This window comes from Protopterus annectens, chromosome 6.part0 (assembly GCF_019279795.1).
Source record: "Protopterus annectens isolate FY-2018-M chromosome 6.part0, PAN1.0, whole genome shotgun sequence".
NCBI classification, from domain to species: Eukaryota; Metazoa; Chordata; order Ceratodontiformes; family Protopteridae; genus Protopterus; species Protopterus annectens.
Window position 1 is genome coordinate 919,836,639 of NC_056737.1, and position 19,716 is coordinate 919,856,354.

Genomic DNA, 19,716 nt, shown 5'->3' on the forward strand with positions numbered 1-19,716 from the left:
GTGCAACTAACAGTGGGTAAAACTGCCTTCCAGTTTATAGCCTGCTACAGACCACCCTTCCAAACCCAGGAATCCCACTCGGCCTTCCTGAGAACACTGGAAAATATGAAGGTCTCTCCAAACACCATTATATTGGGCGACTTCAACTACCCAAACATAGACTGGGAGCATTACTCTAGCTCCAACACCCTAGCCCAAAGGTTCCTAGAATTTCTAAACTCAAATGCTATGGAACAACTTGTTACCACTCCCACAAGAGGGGAAAACATACTGGACCTGATCATCACCAACATGGGGACTCTATGCTCCAGACCAGAAGTGTATCCCTCACTGGTAAGATCTGACCATAAACTAATCTCACTGGATATTCACATCCCGACCCCACCCCCTGCCCAGAAAACCACAGTGAAAAACTTCTCTAAAGCAAATTTCACACTCCTCAAAACTGAGGTGGAATCCTTCAAAGCCCCCGGGCCTGTGGAAAATACGGCCCAGACCGCAGAATCCTTTATAAATGCATTCTATGAACACCTTCAGGAATGCATGGATCATGTGATCCCAAATAAAACCAAGACCCAGTCCTCCAAAGGCAGACGTCCTGTCTGGTGGACCCCAGCCATAAACAAACTATACAATAGAAGGAGGAAGCTACTAAATGATAGAGCAAAATCCCAAAAAGGGAAGGCATCACTGATCAGTATTAGCAAAAAACTACGGGCACACATAAAATTGTCTAAGGCTAGCTTCGAGAGAAAAATTGCACAGGACACTAAGGATAATCACAAGGCTTTCTTTAGTTATGTTAGGAACCTGGGTGGTAATTCCCAGATGTGGCGAACTTGTTAAATAATTGTAGACTACTTGCACCAAACACGGAACCTGGCACCACAGCAAATCGGCTAACACAGCAGTTGACTGACAACGCAAGATAAAATCCGTGAAAAAGTTTATTTTTAAGTGTTCAAAACAATAAAATCCACTTTTCGTCGGGAGCAATCTCCCAACTTCTTCAGAACAAACATGGGCATGCAAACAACACATCTTTTTATACAGTTAGTTAATTAATTAAATGGTTAATTAAATAATTAACCATGTGATACATTAGTTAATTGTTCCATAAAATTGATGTATTACGTGGACTAACTTGATGCAGGATGTTTTGAACACTTAAAAATAAACTTTTTCACGGATTATATCTTGCGCTGTCAGTCAACTGCTGTGTTAGCCGATTTGCTGTGGTGCCAGGTTCCGTGTTTAATTCCCAGATATGCTCAGAATTAGTCCAAAACGACAAAAAATACACCGAACCCACAGACATTGCCAACATCCTAGCTGACAGGTTCAGCGCAAACTTCCCCCCCCCTCCCCACCAAAAGGGCAAATATCTATCCCAGCAGAGTGCTGTCCCCCTGACATCTCAGATGCTCAGGTAAGAGCCGCCCTCTCCAAAGCAAAAAAATACAGCATCAATGGGACCAGATGGTGTCCCAGGCTGCGTCCTACATGAACTCCAAGAAGAGCTAAACCCAAACATAAAACTACTGTTCAGTCTCAGCCTTACTACAGGATATGTGCCCAAAGAGTGGCATACAGCAACAGTGGTCCCTCTCCATAAAGGTGATGTCTCAACGGATCCTGGAAACTATCGCCCCATAAGCCTGACTAGCTTGGTCTGCAAAGCTATGGAAAGGATCATCATGGACCTCATAAATAAAGATATTGGGGACCTACAAACACTGGATCCTACCCAGTTCGGCTTTGTTAAGGGCAGATCCTGCCTCTTAAACCTGGTTGATTTATTTGAAACAGTCATCAAGGCCATTGACGAGGGGAAGGTGGTCCACACAGCCTACCTGGACCTCACAAAAGCCTTCGATACAATACCCCACTCGGGCATTATAGATAAGCTCACCAGCTTAAATATAAACCCCTATGTCACTAGATGGATTGCAAACTGTCTCAAGGACAGAACCCACATGGTTAGAATTGCTGGAGCCATGTCAGACTCCAAACCAGTTACAAGTGGTGTCCCACAAGGCTCAGTCCTGGGACCTCTCTTGTTTGGTATATATTTCTCGGAGGTACAGGCCAACACGGAAGGACTGTGGCTGACCAAGTTCGCAGATGACTGCAAACTGGGCGCCATAATCGACTCTTCAGTCGACACAAGCATCCTCCAAAAGGGCCTCATAGAAACAGACAACTGGTGCCAGAGCCATGGCCTCAAGCTAAATGCCAAAAGTGTATAGTCATCCCCTTTGGCAAAAACAAAATGCCCACAAATTACCACATAGGTGGTAATCCATTAAGTACAGAAGAAGTAATTAGGGACCTGGGGACCCAAGTTGATAGCAATCTCTCATTTGACAACCACGTGGCCAAAGTGGTTAGAAAAACATTTTATATAGCCCACCTAATCATGAAGGGATTCACATCTAGATCAGGGGACGTCATCGTGCCTCTTTACTCATCCTCATCAGGCCCATAATTGAGTACAATGCCCCTTTTGGGATGTACCTTACCAGACACCTGCAGCAACTGGAAAGACCCAAAAAGTACCTCACCAAGAGGAACAAAGGGCTCAAACAGATGCCATATGCTGCCCGGTTAAAGAAACTCCAGCTCTACTCAGTGGCATACCGCCTGTTCAGAGGCGATCTGTGTCTGACATATAAAGCCATGTCCAACCCGGAATTAATGGACATGCTGCACCTCAGAAAATCCAAATCCCATCGAGCTACACGCTCGAGAGACTTGAACCTCAGCACTGAAATAAATAGGACAGGCTGGAGGGACAGATTCATAACCCAGAGGCTCCCGTCACTCTGGAATAAAATCCCAGTCCAGGTTAGGCAGAGTCCCTCATTGACTCTCTTCAAGAGGAATCTTGATGAGTGGATGGGAGATCGTAGGTTTACCCCGGGTATCACTTCTGTGTCACTGTTAGACAGAGGCACAGTATACTAACCTCGAAAAAGGGCATAGCAAAATAAATTTAAAATGGGTGGCGAAAGCCAAACACATTCTGGCTAGGCTTATAAATGCCCTAGGGCAGATAGCCTAGTATGAACCTATGAAGCTATGAACCTATGGTTGTAGTTATCAGGCAATCCTTTCTCTTGTCACAGGAAGGTTGCATTTTGTCCTGGTTGAATTGTACTAGCAACACAGATTGCCCTTTTTGAAAGTTATGTATTACTTACTGTTTAACGTCTGCATTGCATCATTGTGCTCTTTTCGCCCAAGTCTGTTTTGCTTACTACCTGATCTTGCTCTCACATTGTTCGTGGGTGTAGTGTTTTGTTATTGAAGTTGTATTTTAATGTCAGACATGTAGTTGTATAGAACTTCTGTAGTCTTTTCATGTAACAAAGCACCGCTGCCTCTTCTATTACATGCATACTTAATGTTGGTCATAAAACCCTTAACCGTGACATTAGTTTGTTACTTTTCTTGTAGTCAAGTTTGTCTGCTGGATGTCATGGTTGTGGCAAAGCTGTTTGAACTAATTCATATTAAAATGGTGGACTTTTGCCAAATTTAATCACATACGGTATATCAAGCATGATGAAAGTGTTTCTGGAACTTGCATTGCAGTATTAGCAGACGTGGATTTTACAGGTTCACTGATATGAACATTTCGGATATCTGAGCGGACACTACTGGCATACACAATTTTCTTTGTGCTAGTTTGGCAAAGTAACCAGTCATGTAGCTTTTTTTGTTGTGACATTCATACCCAGGAATTGTATCTTATCGTTAAGTAAGGCCGTTGTTGTTATTACTCCCAGATGAGTTTTGCAAGCATTTTATGCTGACCTTGTCTTTACTATATGTAGAATTTTTAATCCTCAACCTTTCAGTTTTAACAGATTATTAACCAAAATGTTATTTTTGCAGACTAAACTTTATTAGTATTATGGATTGCTGTAGTCATTATAGATCAGTCTATCCTTTAAGAAGAATTGTTCCAAACCTTGCAATATTGTATCCGTTTTACTTTCTCTGTCTGTTGTTTTTAAACTCTGTACCCTTGGTGCTACATACTCTGCTGTTAGATTAGCATGGTCTTCTACTTTATCGTGTCTGTATGTTTTTATTGCATTCACGGGATAATATTTTGCTTTTATAAATCATTGAAATGTTGTGGCATTAGTCTTAGTGACGACCTTTCAATTCCTAGATGCCAAGAAAAACAAAAAAGTACCAAAGCTAACACAGCTGAAGGTAAAACAATAAACTTTAAAGTACACAAAAGAGAGTAAGCGCTTTCACGGTGTGCTCTCACCGCTTCATCAGACTATTCTAAACTAGTAAAAAATGCAGTTAAATACCATAAGTTAATTAGTCAATTAAAGCAGTGATAAAAACATCAATTATCTAAGGGAAAAATGTCACAACAAGAAAGCAGGCAAATGAAACATTTAAAAAAGATAAAAAATATATATAAATAATATGTATAAAAAACAGTCCTCTACTCAGTGTTTGAGAGGTCTAGCTTTTAAAAAACGCTTAAGAGAGACAACTTCATTAAGACCTGGTATTTTATCAGCATTAAGAGACGGAATCCATTTTTGCTCTGCAGATTCTGTGCGATTCCTAAGATCTCCAACATAAAAAAACTCTTAACTAAACTTAAGCCCACCAAATTAGCAGCAGACTACCTCCCAAGTGAATACCTACAAATCGTAGCTGATGCTCTGGCCTACCCAAATTGCTAGGAGTGGAAATATACAATAAACTAAAATTTGACATTCACATATCCATGACCATAAAAAAGTCCACAAAAAACTAGGAGCGTTATACAGAAATAAGCAACTTCTCACCAAAGCAGCAAAGATTTCAATAGCAAATTCCCACCTTATCTCCACTCTACTTTATGCCTCTCCAATATATATACCAACCTAAGGCAATGCCATCTAAACAAGCTAGAGACCTGCTATAACAAAATCGCCAAATTCGCCACAGGGGCATCCTACCGTAGTCACCACTGTCTCTCACTTGCTGAACTGGGCTGGCTTGAACTTCCCCACCTCCTTTAGTGGTATGAACTCTCACTCGCCCACAAACTAGTAAACCATCCACTAAATGTCCCATCCCTCCAGAATCTACTCCAACCCTATCGCACCACCAGACCACTAAGATCCAGCAACAAAAATCACTTGCAGATCACTAAAGCCAATAACTCTGCTGGTGAAGCACTATTATTAAGATATGCTTTGTGGTTTGAGAGAATCATGGATGGAGTTCTATGATTGGTGACCATGTGCTATGAGGTCTTGTTTACTGATTTTGTGAAATGAATACATTTGAGGTAATTGTAGTGGTCATTTAGTCTAGAAGTGATTAATAAAGGCTGACATTCAACTACCAGCATTATTGCTATCTACACTTGTGAGTTTAAATAACTGGTAGATAGTAAAGCTCAGTGAGGAGATAATCCTGTCACAGGAACAAGAGTTAAGTGACAATTAAAATATCCACAAATTCCAGAGATATGTTTAAGGATTAGGGGGCCTTGGGTGAGTGCATTTTCTTTAGGTTCCTTGTAGTGCTGCACTGATATTTCTCAGATATGAAATTGTATTAACTTGGTTGGTATCCTAGGTAGGTGCATATTGCCTAAAAAGGCACTCTGGAGGTAGAGAATTTGTTAGCCAGTATGTGGAAGCCTTGGGGAGATGCATGCAGGCTATTCCTGGTGAAACACATGGGACTGAATTCCACCCCCTTACAGGATGACTTGGTTTTTGACTAGGCTTATAATGGCCAGCAGACTGATTGCTTAGCACTTGCATATGAACCTTTGAACACAGAACCCAACCCAACCCCCCCCCTCGGAATGATGCCAGTGATTATGACGTTTCTTAAAGTAAGTGATCTTCTGTTTATATTGTGACATCTTGCTTGGCGACATTAAGATACTGCTGAAGACTGGCTGCCTTCCAGCCATAGAGACGTAACCCAGAGAGCTACATCACTATCCTTCTTTATATAGTCTTTAAGTGGTGTATCATAAGTCATTCAGACCCACGTCAACAATGGCCATGGTATATTCCTACTTGAGATGAAAGGATCTGAGCGCCCGTGTGATGTAGCAGATTGTAGCACGTGAGAGGGAAATGGCTGTTACCCCATCTTTGCTTAGCCTTGTGAGTGACGCATCTCTGTGCTGAAGTACTGTCTCACCCGTCACAGGTACATTAGCATGGTGAGTGGACTGCTGTTTTGAATGCCATGGCCAAATCACCTATTGACTACTGTCTGTGGTGTTGGTGGTAGTGGTGTGGTTGTGGCACCTGTATCTAAAGTACCCTGCCTAGGAGATCTTTATGGTTTGGGAAATGATTTTGGAACATTCCAGCATGGGAAGATTGTGTGCTTGTCTTAGTGTGTAGGTGTGGTGTTAGTATGCGTACAGATAGGAAACATGTATGAAAGGTTTTCCTCCAGTTGTAATGTCTTTGCATCTCTCACAGTAATAGCAAGTAGGTGTCAGTATGCACATGGCAGTTTATACTCTGCCTGTGAGTGCCTAGTGCTAAAAAGCTGGCAAGAGGTGGACAGAAAGACTAAGTCGATAGACATGGTTAATCTAGTAATGTCAGTTGGCATATGTTATGGAATTTGGCGATACTTGGTTGATCTAGAATGGACAGGGGGATCTGTATGGTATATAAAAGGACAGTGAAGCAATGCAAACAGCACAACACAGTGTAGTACAGTAGTACAGTAGCTGTATACCTAATAAGGTGACACAGTGAAAGCAGGTACAAAAGTGTGTAAAACAGAACAACCCAAAATACTATCACACAATGCAGAACAACTCAGTACAACTCCTAGATATTCCAAGGCCATTGAGTGTTATGACCATTTATGCCTTGCCAGTAGCCTCCTTCAGGCCACATCTCCTTTCTCCAGGATGGCCAGACCATTCCTAGAGTTAAGTTGTGGATGCCCGTCTAGTCATCCAGGTTATGGTTAAAAAAAGATGAGTCTCATTGCTTAACATGTAAGGGAAGTTTATTCCAGAGATTTGGGGGTGCTAGATTATAAACCTTCCCTCTGTGATGTTTTATTTATCTGTTGTTGAAGTTTTAGGTCACTGGTTCTTGTATTCATGGATATATTGGACTTATGGTAATACACAAGGTCCATGACAAGATTGGTCTGTAATGATGCAGTAAGTGAGACAGAAATCTCTTCTCTAAAGCCCAAGACACTGAATAAATGGATAGAGCTTCCAGCCTCTCTCGACAGGTCAGGGAATTTAGGCCTGAGATCTTTTTTTTTTTAGTTAAGAACCTTTGGAGTCTTTCTAATTGTTTGAATTGTTTTGTGAGATGCATTCTGAATGTGACACTGTTCTCAATAATTGGCCTAATCAATGCTGAGCTTAAAGAAGATTACCTCTTTAGACCTTGATGATATCCTTTGGCAATTAGCTGGGACAAATAAAAAAGATTTCCTGACAGCCATTCCCTCAGGATAGTCAAATCCATGTACCTAGTTAACTGACTTTTGTAATGGTGTGTTGTCTCTATACTTTGATGAGGGGAGTGTTTGTCAACCAAAGTGATGATACTAAATTTTTTTGGCATTTACTTTAGGCCTATATTTAGTACATTGAGTGCACCAGGAAGAGTTCATTTGGGAAGGTTTGGGTGACTTAATAAAAATCCCTCAGTTTGCAATCATCTGCAGACTTTCTTATCCAGAGGTCTTGGCTCTCTTCTTGGAGATCTGAGAAGTTAATGCTGAAAAGGAGAGGTCCCAGTTCCAAGCCCTGAAGGACACATCCCTATGTAGTTCAACTTGGTACAACTTTATACAGGACAGCCCAAAGCAACTGAGTATTGAAATGATCTACTGTACAGCAGGCATGGATGCTGCAGCATGTAAGTTAAGAGATGTTCAATAAGGTAGGAATATTACAACAGTGTGATCAGTGTGTTTATTAGTATATTAGTTGAGCAGTAGGAGGGGATGACACAGAACAGAATTCCAAAAGCCATAGATACAGCTATCTGTAAGACATTGTATGGTGATTAATGCAGCATTCTGTAAGGTGAATAATACAGCAAGATGGGGTATTACACCATAGCACTGAAGGTGTCAAAAACAGGTTTGGATGCCAAAGTAATAAATACAGTGCAAACAACTGTAGAAGTAAGGCAGCAAGGTGTGTCATGGTATCACAGTAAAGATACAGTATGACAAGGTAGTAAACAGAAAGGATACAGTGTAGAAAGGTAGTAAACAGAAAGGATACAGTGTAGCAAGGTAGTAAACAGAAAGGATACAGTGTAGAAAGGTAGTAAACAGAAAGGATACAGTGTAGCAAGGTAGTAAACAGAAAGGATACAGTATAGCAAGGTAGTAAACAGAAAGGATACAGTGTAGCAAGGTAGTAAACAGAAAGGATACAGTGTAGCAAGGTAGTAAACAGAAATGGTACAGTGTAGAATGGCAGTCAAGAATCAGTCACAGAAAGGATACAGTGTGAGACTGTGGTCTGTACTGTGATATTAAAAGTATCTTGGATTCTATATCAGTGTTCTCCTTTTACAGCACGTGAAATGGGTTACTTCAAGTAGCATGTAGTATAGAGTAGCAAAAGAAAAGAGAGACAGTTTTCATAAGACAGCTACAATATCAAACACAAAAAACAAAACAACTGAAAAAAAATCTGCTTGGCACAGCTTAGAGGTACAATAAGTTAGAACATCTCACTGTTGTGAAGAAAGCAGCAATGACCTATTAAATGCTTCTGTTGGTCATTTCAGGTTACTTAGCAACACATTGACTTAACAAAGCATCATTAGTGCATGGTGAAGGGGCAGGTGCCCCGGGTGCAAAGTGTTAGGGGGTGTGATTGGGAGATGCTGACTGGTAGTTTCTTCTGTGCCGGCATTTCTGAATGCCAGCGCATAAATTAATTCTGTTAATTTTGTGCCCGTGACTGCAGGATTGAAATGCTGCATTACTTCATGTGTTGTATAAGTTGTAGCAAGTGGATTGATACAGTTCTGAAAGCAGAAACATCAAGTCTTTTTTTTCTGTTCTTAAAAACTTGGAGTTGAGGTTTGCAGAAACTGGACCTGGCCTGCTCTTGAGGTTAGGAGAACTAGCCAAATCACAGAATCCTTTTTCGATTCCCAGATCTGGGTATGACACCAGGTGCCTAAGTCATTGTTTTCCATGTTGTATGTAAATGCTTGATGACATGAAGTTAAGTAGTGGGAGGAGTGATATTGTGGCTTTGCTGAATGACAGCATTTCTTTTGAAGCTACTAGCTGCTGAAATGAGACTAAAACTATAATTTAAATTTTTATTGAGTATTATTTTACTGTAGAAAACAATTGACTGCTGTGCTAATATTGTACGTGACATTAAAGTTGTATATCATAGGTATAAAATAATAACATATTTTCTACTGTGCTTTTACAGGGATAGATAAATGAAGGGATGGTAGTCATTTCTCATTAGTCCACTTGTGAGATGCACCACTGTGCAGCACTGAAAATCCACCGCTTATGGTCTTTGAAGTTTATCACATTTTAAATATTGAAAATAAATACGAAAATGTTAAATTTCCCATCCTCAGTGTTGGTAACCTGTGTACCATAGGGTCAGCTTGAGACTCTATCCCCTCTCACTGCCGGAGTCGTTCATTGTAACTGTCTTGCTGTCTCCTGAATTAAGCATCTTTTCAGTTAGGGGAGCCATCCAGAATCTTAGGATCAGGTCACCTGACTGGCACACTTATTGCGTTTCCAGTTGTGACTTGTACTACTAAATGTAAAGAAGTAAAAATAAATAAAATAAGCTTCTACATGGTGAAATGTAAACTGTAGCACTAAACAGGGAACTCTCTTAACTGTATACTGTTTTGGCAGTACATTTTTAGATTTCCGATTTCAAACAAAAGAAAACTATAAAATCTTTTTTTTTTCTGGTACCAGGTTGTGTGGCTTAATGAAAACAGGCAGGCACATGCTCCTGCAACAAGGCTTAAATCTGTCACTGGATATGGTGATCTCAGAGCTAGTATATGAACATCTAGAGTGTGAAGGTGCACGGTTCTCCGTCCTCCAAAGTATAGCTGTAAAGGAGGACAATGATTGTCAACCTTGGGACCCAGGTGGACAGTAGTCTCTCCTTTGATAGTCACCTCGCCACAGTAGTCAGGAAGTCCTACGTGGCACACCTCATCATAAAAGGGTTCTCATCCAGGAAAAAAAGAGGTCATTGTTCCCCTCTACTCGTCACTCATTAGACCCATTATAGAGTACAGCTCCCCTTTTAGAATGTACCTCACAAGACATCTGCAGCAGCTGGAAAGGCCACAGAAGTACCTCACAAAGAGGATTACTGGCCTCAAACAAATGCCCTACACTGACCGCCTCAAAAAACTCCAGCTTTACTCCGTAGCATATCGCCTACTCCGAGGTGATCTCTGCCTAACATATAAAGCTATGTCAAACCCAGAGCTGTTGGACATGCTACACCTAAAGAAATCCCAATCCCTCTGAGCTACACGCTCTAGGGACCTAAACCTTGTCACCACAATAAACAGGACACGCTGGAGGGATAGATTCCTGTCTCAGAGACTTCCTATACTCTGGAACAAGCTACCTATCTATGTTGAGCAAAGTTCTTCATTAGCACTCTTCAAGAAAAATCTTGATGAGTGGATGGGAAATAGGAAATATACCCCGGGGATCACTTCTGTGTCTCTGCTCTACAGTGGCACAGGAAAATAACTTTCTTGGGTGGCGTAAGCTATGGAACCTTGCTGGATAGGCTTGCGCAGGCCCTTGGGCTGATAGCCTAGTACCTACCTATGAACCTATTTGGGTCTCTATTGAAATGTCAGGACTAGCAATGCCGAGTCCAGCAACACTGAAAAAAAAGAGACTAAAAGTACAGGAGTAGCGTGAGTACTGGACATGCCTTTCCTCTTTTTTTTCCCTTGTTTTTTGCAGGGGGCAAGTCCCCCCACACCACCAGACATACGTGTGTATATATATATATATATATATGTGTGTGTGTGTGTGTGTAAAAACCATCTCTGATATTGCCGCATCTCGGGGAAAAGGGAATATTCCAGGAAATGGCAGTCTCAGACATGGTATTTGTAAGCCCACATTTTGATCATCTAATCTTTGCATTTTGGTACTTGGCATCTCTGTTCCTAACATTTTAAATGGTTGCTTCATTTGCTGTTTTCCATTAGTTTTGCATTTTTTTGTCATAATTCCTTGACTCTCAATTATGGTTCTAAGAATTATAATAAGAAACTGCCTTCTCTTCAGTCAGGATGGTGGTGTAGCATGATTCCTTCAGCTCCTTTCCTACTTTTGAAGATTGGAGGGATACCAAAAGATATCTAAAAATTATGATAGTTATAGCACTTATTGCCTGCATGCAGGTCTGTACATACTAATGTGATAACTGTCAGGCTGAGCCAAGGTTCATGCTGAAACCTTAGTAACATGATGCCGGAACAGTGCTCTGCAATAGGGGTGCTTTCCTACCCTTTTTTTTGAGTATTAATATGATTGTACAGTATCCTTGTATGTGTGTTGCATCTTACCCGTGTTTAATATAACTACTCGGCTTTTGTTAGCTCCATCTAGTTACTTCCTATACGATTCTCAGAAAAAGAGGTGTGGTACGTGCTGCGCGGGATGCCTTACCTTATGTGTATTATATTCAGTGTTTTATGTTATTGTTGTTGTGTCTTTCGGCTTATCCCGGTTAGGGGTTGCCACAGCGGAACTCCGATCCGCTAATATTTGGTAGTGGATTTTTACGTGCCGAATTACCAGCCCTGATGCACAACCTTCAACGAAGGCACACCCATTCACGCATGCCTCCACACAGAAGATGCTCTAGCTGAGAATCGAATGGGACAACGTCTTGCTGTGAGGCGACAACGCTACCGCAGCACCACTACCTACCGTGTTGAAATGTTTAGTTTCGCTGAAAGTTTTCAAAGGAGGCTTCATGATTTATCCCATTCAGAGTTATCACAGTCACCACTCATTCAAGGAATTAATTTTTAGATTTTTTTTTTCTCTCCTTTCCCCTAGATTGCGTGACCTGGGGTTTGTTTATATAAGTTAGGATGGGAGCTGAACTCAAACACTACACTCACTAAAAATCATTGTTCCGATGATTTTGCCAGCTGATAAGTTTAGATGTGATAATTCATTAGGAGACCATTGTAACAAAAAAAAGTTTACTTAGAAATTTTGGGGCTATACTAGCATTTTGGCAGAATGTATATACTATGCCAGTGGTTAGATTAGTATGTGTAGTTTATTTTGTGGTAAAAGTTTAAGTGAGATGATAATTACACTCTGAAGAGCTACCATCATAGGGAAGGGTTTAAAAAACGAAGGTATTGTAAAAATACCCTCTTGTAGAGCTTGGGAGAGATCTCTGCACCAAGCTTCACAACAGCTGGGTTTAGGGGACAGCAGATGTGAAACACGCATACTTGGTTTACATACAAAACATTGCATGCTGTGTAGTCTTTTAGGAATGAAAAGAACAAAACATTTTCACAGCATTATGTTGCCCCTCTGTGCTACATTTCAGCTTTCATATCCTGAGTAAAGGATTGACATCAAGTTGGCAGTCTGCGGAAAGTGCAGGTGATCAGGATTATTGATCAAAAAAGAAAAAGTGAAATTCGTTCCTATCTGGATGTGGTGTTTGACAACACAGTGTTAATAATGCCTGAAATGTCAAATTTTAACCATAAACTGTAAGTGCATCACAAATGGCTGAAATAAGATCATCTGTCAAGAATGATCAGCCTCATTTATGAACACAGTGACCTACCCAGTGACTGCCACTGACTTAGTTGTAACACACTAGCAGGTGTCTGGATGCACTTGAACTGTAGCCCTTTGCTACGTATGCTTTTTAGCTAACTAATGAACGACTTTGGGGGGAGTGTATATACTTGGCCTACAGCCTTGTGCTGTGCAGTTTCCTTTTAACTGAGCGTATGAAATCCTATAGATTGAGTTTTGTGCTTGTTACTGTATAAAGTTTATTGTGAACTTGTAAGGTAACTGTCATTTGGTATCACTGCACAAAGGCAGAGAGCAAGGCAGGGAACAAGTGGAGGATTAAATGTGTCTTACATTGCATGATGTGATTATTAACATGTTTCTTTTTCCTCTCTTTTAGGAAAAAGGGGTTAGAAGTCGTTCCGGTGAGTAAACTTGTTTCATTTTGCTACTGGTTCATAGATAAGGCACAAGTAAACAGCTACAGGGGACAAAAGTAACAATGGTCTTTTACTTAGTTTTCAACTGCACAGTTAAAGTTAGTTTGTTTAAAAGTTTAAAAATAAAATGTCTATATCTGTTACACATGACTACAATTTTATTTTCAGACCACAGTTGCAAAAATATGTGGGCAGATTTGCAGAACGTTTGGGGTTTTTTCAGTGGTGGATGGCTTTAGATGAAAACCTTTAGAGGTCATTGTTACTGTTTTCCCAGCCTTGCATTACAAGTGTACATTGTCTCATTCATTGCGTTAATTTATTTTGTGTAAAATGCATATATGAGTGTTATTTTTATATGTTGTTTATTTGTGAAACTTTATTATACATTTCATCTTTATAAATTGTGTCTGGGCTTGAAATTTGTTGAATTATGCATTTTAGTTCATTCTTGTTGCTGAGAACAGCTCTTTTCCTTTGGAAAAAAAACTTTACTTACTTTTTGAGTATTCTTGTGTTATTGTGGCTCCATCAGCAGCTGTTAAAGAGCATGCTCAGTGCAGAACAGGAAAGGGCTACTTATTTAAATAGCAAATAAAATGGGTTTACCCACACTTTGTCATGTATGCACTAGCTTTCCTTCTTGATGTGTTATGTCTCTATGATGTGTAGCATGATAATATTGTGTCTAATGAACTGCTCCAAAAATGACCTACCACATGATAGTACTATTACTATCAGAAGAGTGTTATTTTGATTGTGGCAGAATTCAAACAACTGTAACTTTGCAGACATTCCTGGCACAACTGTTTACTGACATGGAGTGTTCAGCTGTAGTTTTTGTAGGGGTCAGGTCTCCATGCATCCCCTTTCCTGGAATTCTAGCATCGTATAAATTACACATCTGTTGGAGATGGAATGTCAGTATTCCCACATCTTGTATATTACCTGTCCCCGGTTTCTGTAAAAATGCTATGAAGAGATTGTCATTTCATTTCTTTAAACTGGACTGAGTGCCTTTTTTCTTTGTACTTCAGAACCATCTTTCATGCACTGCTGTCTTTGCTAAATGCAGCTTTTGAGTCATTAATTTGATTACTGGGAATGTCTAACTGGGCCAAAATATCATCAATCCCTCTTCAGTAGAGGCCCAAGGAAATAAGCTCCAGTATTATATCACAACACTGTATTACATGACATGTACACCTGCAAAGTATATCCATAAACTCAGCAGAGAAATGTAGTTCAAGTGAATTGAATTAAAATTGAACACAAACTGAATATTATGTAGGAAGAGCAAATGAGTTGCACAATGTTTGCAAAATGTTAGTTGGAGGTTGCAATTCAAAGAGATTATTGTAAAGTTGGTGGTTCAGAATCGTGATTGAATTATTTACAGTTTAAGTACAAGGCATCGGGCAAGGAAATGGAGTACAAATGTAAGATAATTTGTAGCTGCAAATAGAAGGAATAAAGTCGTAGAGAGTAAAAGTGAAATAATGTTCAGTGTAATACATGAGAGGCGGTGCTCTGGAGAATACTAGTAAATAGAGGTTGTTTACTGATTATGTGGGGCAGGATGTCATTAGAATGTTTTTGGGGTCAGTCCTGAACATTTGGTGATTGTTGGTCCGTTTAAGAGTTTTGAGATAGTGTTCCAGAGTTTGGAGATGAAACTTGAGTGTATGTACATCACCAAAATGAATTGTAAGTTAGAGTGGTGGTAAGGAATCATAAATCAGAGATTTCTTGTGGATAAATGACACTGTAAAAGGGATTCTGGAGTTGGCTGTTGGTTTGGCAAATTTTACACGCTGTCTTTAGCTGGTTGTCCTTAAGGTAGTTTGGAATTCAAGTCGCTTTAGTTCTCTAATGCCAAGGCAGTGGTGAGATAAGTTTGAGAGATCTGCCACAAGTATTGCAGTTTCTTAAGAGCTCAGATCGGTGAAAATGTTAGGATTCGTATGTTGGTATTTATAGTTTATTAAGTATATACTAGGATAATGGACCACAAAGGCCTTTATAAGCCTAGCAGTGCATCTCAAATGTATACAACAAGCTTGGTGCCCTGGAGGATGTTTGGAAGTATGTGAAAGCTAGTGCATGGGTGCTGAAACATTTACAGGTTGTTTTAATCCTGTAGAGACATAGGTGACAGATCAGGGGTGAATTTCTGATTTCCCATCCACTGGTCCAGTTTATGTTTGAATAGGATCAGGAAAGAACTCTGTTTCACATGGTTGTGAAGCATGTTCCAGAGAATTCTCTGAGACACATACCTAGTCCTTCAATGTGTCCTATTTATGTCAAAAGCAAGGTTTTAAGTTCCTGAATTGGGTAGTTCTGGTACTGTTTGAATATGCAAGAGACCCATCCAAAGGGGATCATGGGATGCCTTGTATGCCAGACATAGATTACCCCTTAACGGTTTGTAAACAGAGTGCAGGGATAAGGCTTTGATGAGATTTGCATAGGAAATTTAATTAACTCTCTATATTTTAGAGAGGAACCTCTGTGCTTGTTCAAATACGTACTGAAATGGGGAATTACACATAATGGTGGGTCTGATGAGGCCTGAGTACAGTGGAACAATGACTTCCTTGGACCTAGATGTCATACCCTTGCTTGTACTTTGAGCAACGTAGAATGGTTTTCTTACTACCTTAGACACATGGTGGTCGAAAACCAAGTTACTGCCTACATACATTCCTAAATCCCTGACTACTGCATCTGCTGTTTGGGGTGTGTTATCCATGACATGTTTTCACAAGGTAGCCAACTTTCCAACGGGTACTGTTACGCATTCCTTGGCAATGAGTTTTAAACCATCTGTGTGGCACCAGTGCAGTGCGGCTGTATTCGCCCTTCTTGGAGGATACTAGTGTCTTGGGAGATTCTATGACTGCTTCCAGTTTGCAGTCATTTGCAGACTTGGCCAGCCAGAGGCCCTTGAAATTGGCCTTAACTTTTGAGAAGTAGAAGCCAAAAAGAAGAGAACCCAGCACTGAGCCCTGAGAGACTGCACTAGTGACCAGCCTTGTTTATGGAGGTGGACTCCCCAATCCTAACTTCTTGGTCCTAGCTGAGAGCCAGTTGGCAATCCAGTGTGTAACATAGGGATTTATCCCTAATTCTGTGAGTATGTTTATAATTTCCGAGTGGAGTGTTGTATTAAATGCCTTGGTCAGGTCAAGATAGGCAGTATGCACAGTTTTACCCTCATACTTTGCCTTGATGATCTTCTCAAAGACGTTTAGCCTGAGTAGGCATGATCTTTCCTTGACAAAACCAAAGTGGGTTGCATCAACTGTCTAGAAGTTTCCCGTGTCATTAGTCATTTCCATGATAATTTTTTCCATGGCTTTGCATATGATACTAGTCAGACTAATGGGTCTGTAGTTTCCAGGGTCCCTAGAAGGCCCACCCTAATGTAGAGAGATGACTGTTGCAGTTCTCCATTTGTGTGGCACAAAGCCTGACTGCTTGTTATGGTTATATAGTGACTGCAGTGATCCTGATAGGTCATGCTTCATGCTGTTTAAGATGTGTCTTGGGATATTATCAGGGCCCATCAGTACAGTGTTCTTGGCCTTAGAGAGTGCATTTAGGACCTTTTCCCTAGTGATGGTTGGGGGGTTAAATTCTATGGTATTTCTTGAGAGGTGATCAGGGAGTGAGGGTAAAATTGGAACTGATTTTTTTAGTAGATTTATTGTATCTTCCAGCTCTGTGAGAGTGGCTGCATTTAGCAGTAGCTCTGCACGTGGCTGAGTACAGCCATTGAGGTTATGGACATAGCTGAAGAAAACCTGGTGGCTGTCTTTGGCCTGGGAGAATATTTTTACTTTAAAATTACCTTTGGTAGACCTGATTTGCTCTCTTAAGAGATGTTTGCTTAGATTGATGAGAGAGTTTGTATCCTGCTGGACATTATATTTCCTGACTTTTGCTAGCGCTTGCTTCTGTATGTTTTACAGCCTATTGATATTTGGATTCCACCAGGGTGGCTTGTTTTTTGAGTTTGTTCTGAGTTTATTTCTGGTAGGCACAGCTTTCCCTCTTCATTTCTTAGCATGATTATACTGAGTGTCTGTGAATAATTCTACTGAGTCAACTACGGTTTGGGGTGATGGCTTGACATTTTTTCAGGTTACTTAGTAATACGTAGTTTGCCTTAGAATACTTCCTAAATGCTAAGGGGTTAGCTGGTGTCATAGGTTTTATTTTTATTTCAAAGGAGACAGCTTTATGGTTTGACCTTACCAGAGTGAACATTACACTGGGGGGGGCTACATTTTTCCATGTTAGTGAGGATAAGGTCCAGTATGTTTGCTCCCCTAGTGGGTTTGTGGACTACCTGGTTCAAGGTGTTAGTGTTTACAAAGTCCAGGAATCTATGGGCCTGCAGTCTGGGGTCATTTATGATTCGCAGTTTAGGGTAGTTAGTTGCACATGAATACGGTACTGGGTTGAAAGGTGACTGTCTCTAGTAAGTTTCATTGTAAGCTATGGTTTTCCTGGGTCATAGAGGGGAACCAATAGCTAGCAAGGATATGATATGGGACTTTGCCTATGGTAATTTGGACATGGAGAAGCTGAAGGTCATCATCCTGTTGACCAGCCTTGTGGTACCTTGTTTATTGATGTACACTGAGTCGCCTCCAACTTTAGTCCCTGCTTTTGCAATAGTTGGCATAAGTGTGTGGAAGGCATTGCAGCTTTAGCCTGCCAGGGTACTATCTGTGGTTTTAAATGGTGTCTGTATAATTGCACAGATGTCTGCATCCTCCATGGTGAGGAGGGCTTGAAGGGAGTGGCGTTTATTGTTTAGACTCCTGACATTCAGCAGTGACACCTTTAGAATCCCTTTGGTTGGTTTCGCCATGTTGGAACGTTTGTCAGTTTGGTATTGCCTAAAAAAGGTACTATGGGCATGTCATTGCCTACAAAAGGAACTATGGGTCAGGCAGTATTTTATCCAATAGTGGACAGCCCAGAGTGGACAGGTGCATACCATCCTTGGCAAAGCAATGTGGTCTGTCAACCATATCCTTCCATGCTGACAGATATTACACCTCCTTGGAATGACACCCAAAGCTAAACCAATCATTAAAGTCAACCATCTGTTCATGTTGTGGCATCATCCAGGGTGACACTAGAATGCTTCTCAGTGCTAGGCTTATACCAGCTTGGGACACAGTCTGAGAGTTCCAAAATGTCTCTCTTCATATAGTCGAGGGAGGTATGTTTCAGATCATTTACACCCACATGGACTGTGACAGAATCATAGTGGTGCCTTTGGTCCAGTGACCTGAGTGCATGCATAATCTAGTTGATCCTGGCCCCCTAGTGACAAATAATTGTGACTTTCTCCTTATTTACCCTGGTGAGTGGGGCATCTGTGTGTCACACAATGAAGTCGCCTATGACTAAAATGTTGCAGCACCCAGCTCATCAAACTAAACAAGCAACTCCGAGGACAAAAAAGTCGACCAAAGCCAAATTTGAGGTAAATTTGGCCTCTCAGGCCAAGGACAACCATAAAGCATTGTTTAGCTATGTCTGCAACCTCAAAGGCAATACACAATTGTGTAGCTCCAACTTTACCCTTTTCTCCCCCTCAACCTCCCCTCAGGCAATTCTATCAAGTATAACTCCCCCTGCTGTTACTAGGGAACAGGTCCTTAATGCTCTCTCTAAGGCCAAGAACACTACATCAATGAACCGCACAATACCCTAGGATGCCTTCTAAATAACATGAAACATGACCTGTCAGGCTCTGTAGAGTGCTATTTAACTATAGCCTACAAACAGGATTCATGCCTTATGAATTGAAAATGGCAACAGTTATCCATCTGCACAAAGGTGGGCCATCTGCAGACTGTGAAAACTTACAGATCCATAAGTCTCACTGGTCTTGTATGTAAAGCCATGGAAATAATTATCATGGAAATAATCAGAAATGACATAGGAAACCTCCAGACATTGGACCCAACCCAATTTGATTTCATCAAGGGCAGGTCATGACCTCTAAACCTGGTGGACTTCTTTGAGAAGATCACCAAAGCAATGGATGTGGGCAAAATGGTTCACACTGCCTACCTTGACCTGGCCAAGGCATTTGACACAATACCCCACTCGGGTATTGTTGACAAACTTAAGAGGTTAGGTACAAACCCTTCTGTCACCCAGTGGATAGCGAGCTGGCTGAGATACAGGACCCAGGAAGTTAGAACTGGGGAGTTCACCTCTACAAAGAGACCATTCACAAGTCGAGTCCCTCAGGGATTGGTCCTGGACCGCTCCTTTTTGGCATTTACTTCTATGAAGTCAAGGCCAATGTCAGTGGTCTCTGGCTGGCTAAATTTGTTGATAATTGCAAATTAGGAGCGGTCACTGAATCACCCACTGACATAAACTTTCTCCAGGAGAGGCTAACACAGGAAAACCAGTAGTGTCAGAGCCA

General features: G+C 40.9%; 1 protein-coding gene across 2 annotated transcripts in view; it reads left to right on the forward strand.

Moving 5' to 3' along the window:
* ITPK1 (inositol-tetrakisphosphate 1-kinase) overlaps positions 1–19,716 on the forward strand; it is a 1,534,199-nt gene that overhangs the window by 423,353 nt on the left and 1,091,130 nt on the right. For both annotated transcript variants that reach the window (XM_044074569.1, XM_044074570.1), the window contains exon 2: positions 13,211–13,235. In XM_044074569.1, the coding sequence (XP_043930504.1) occupies positions 13,211–13,235 (25 nt within the window). The remainder of the gene's footprint in view (positions 1–13,210; positions 13,236–19,716) is intronic.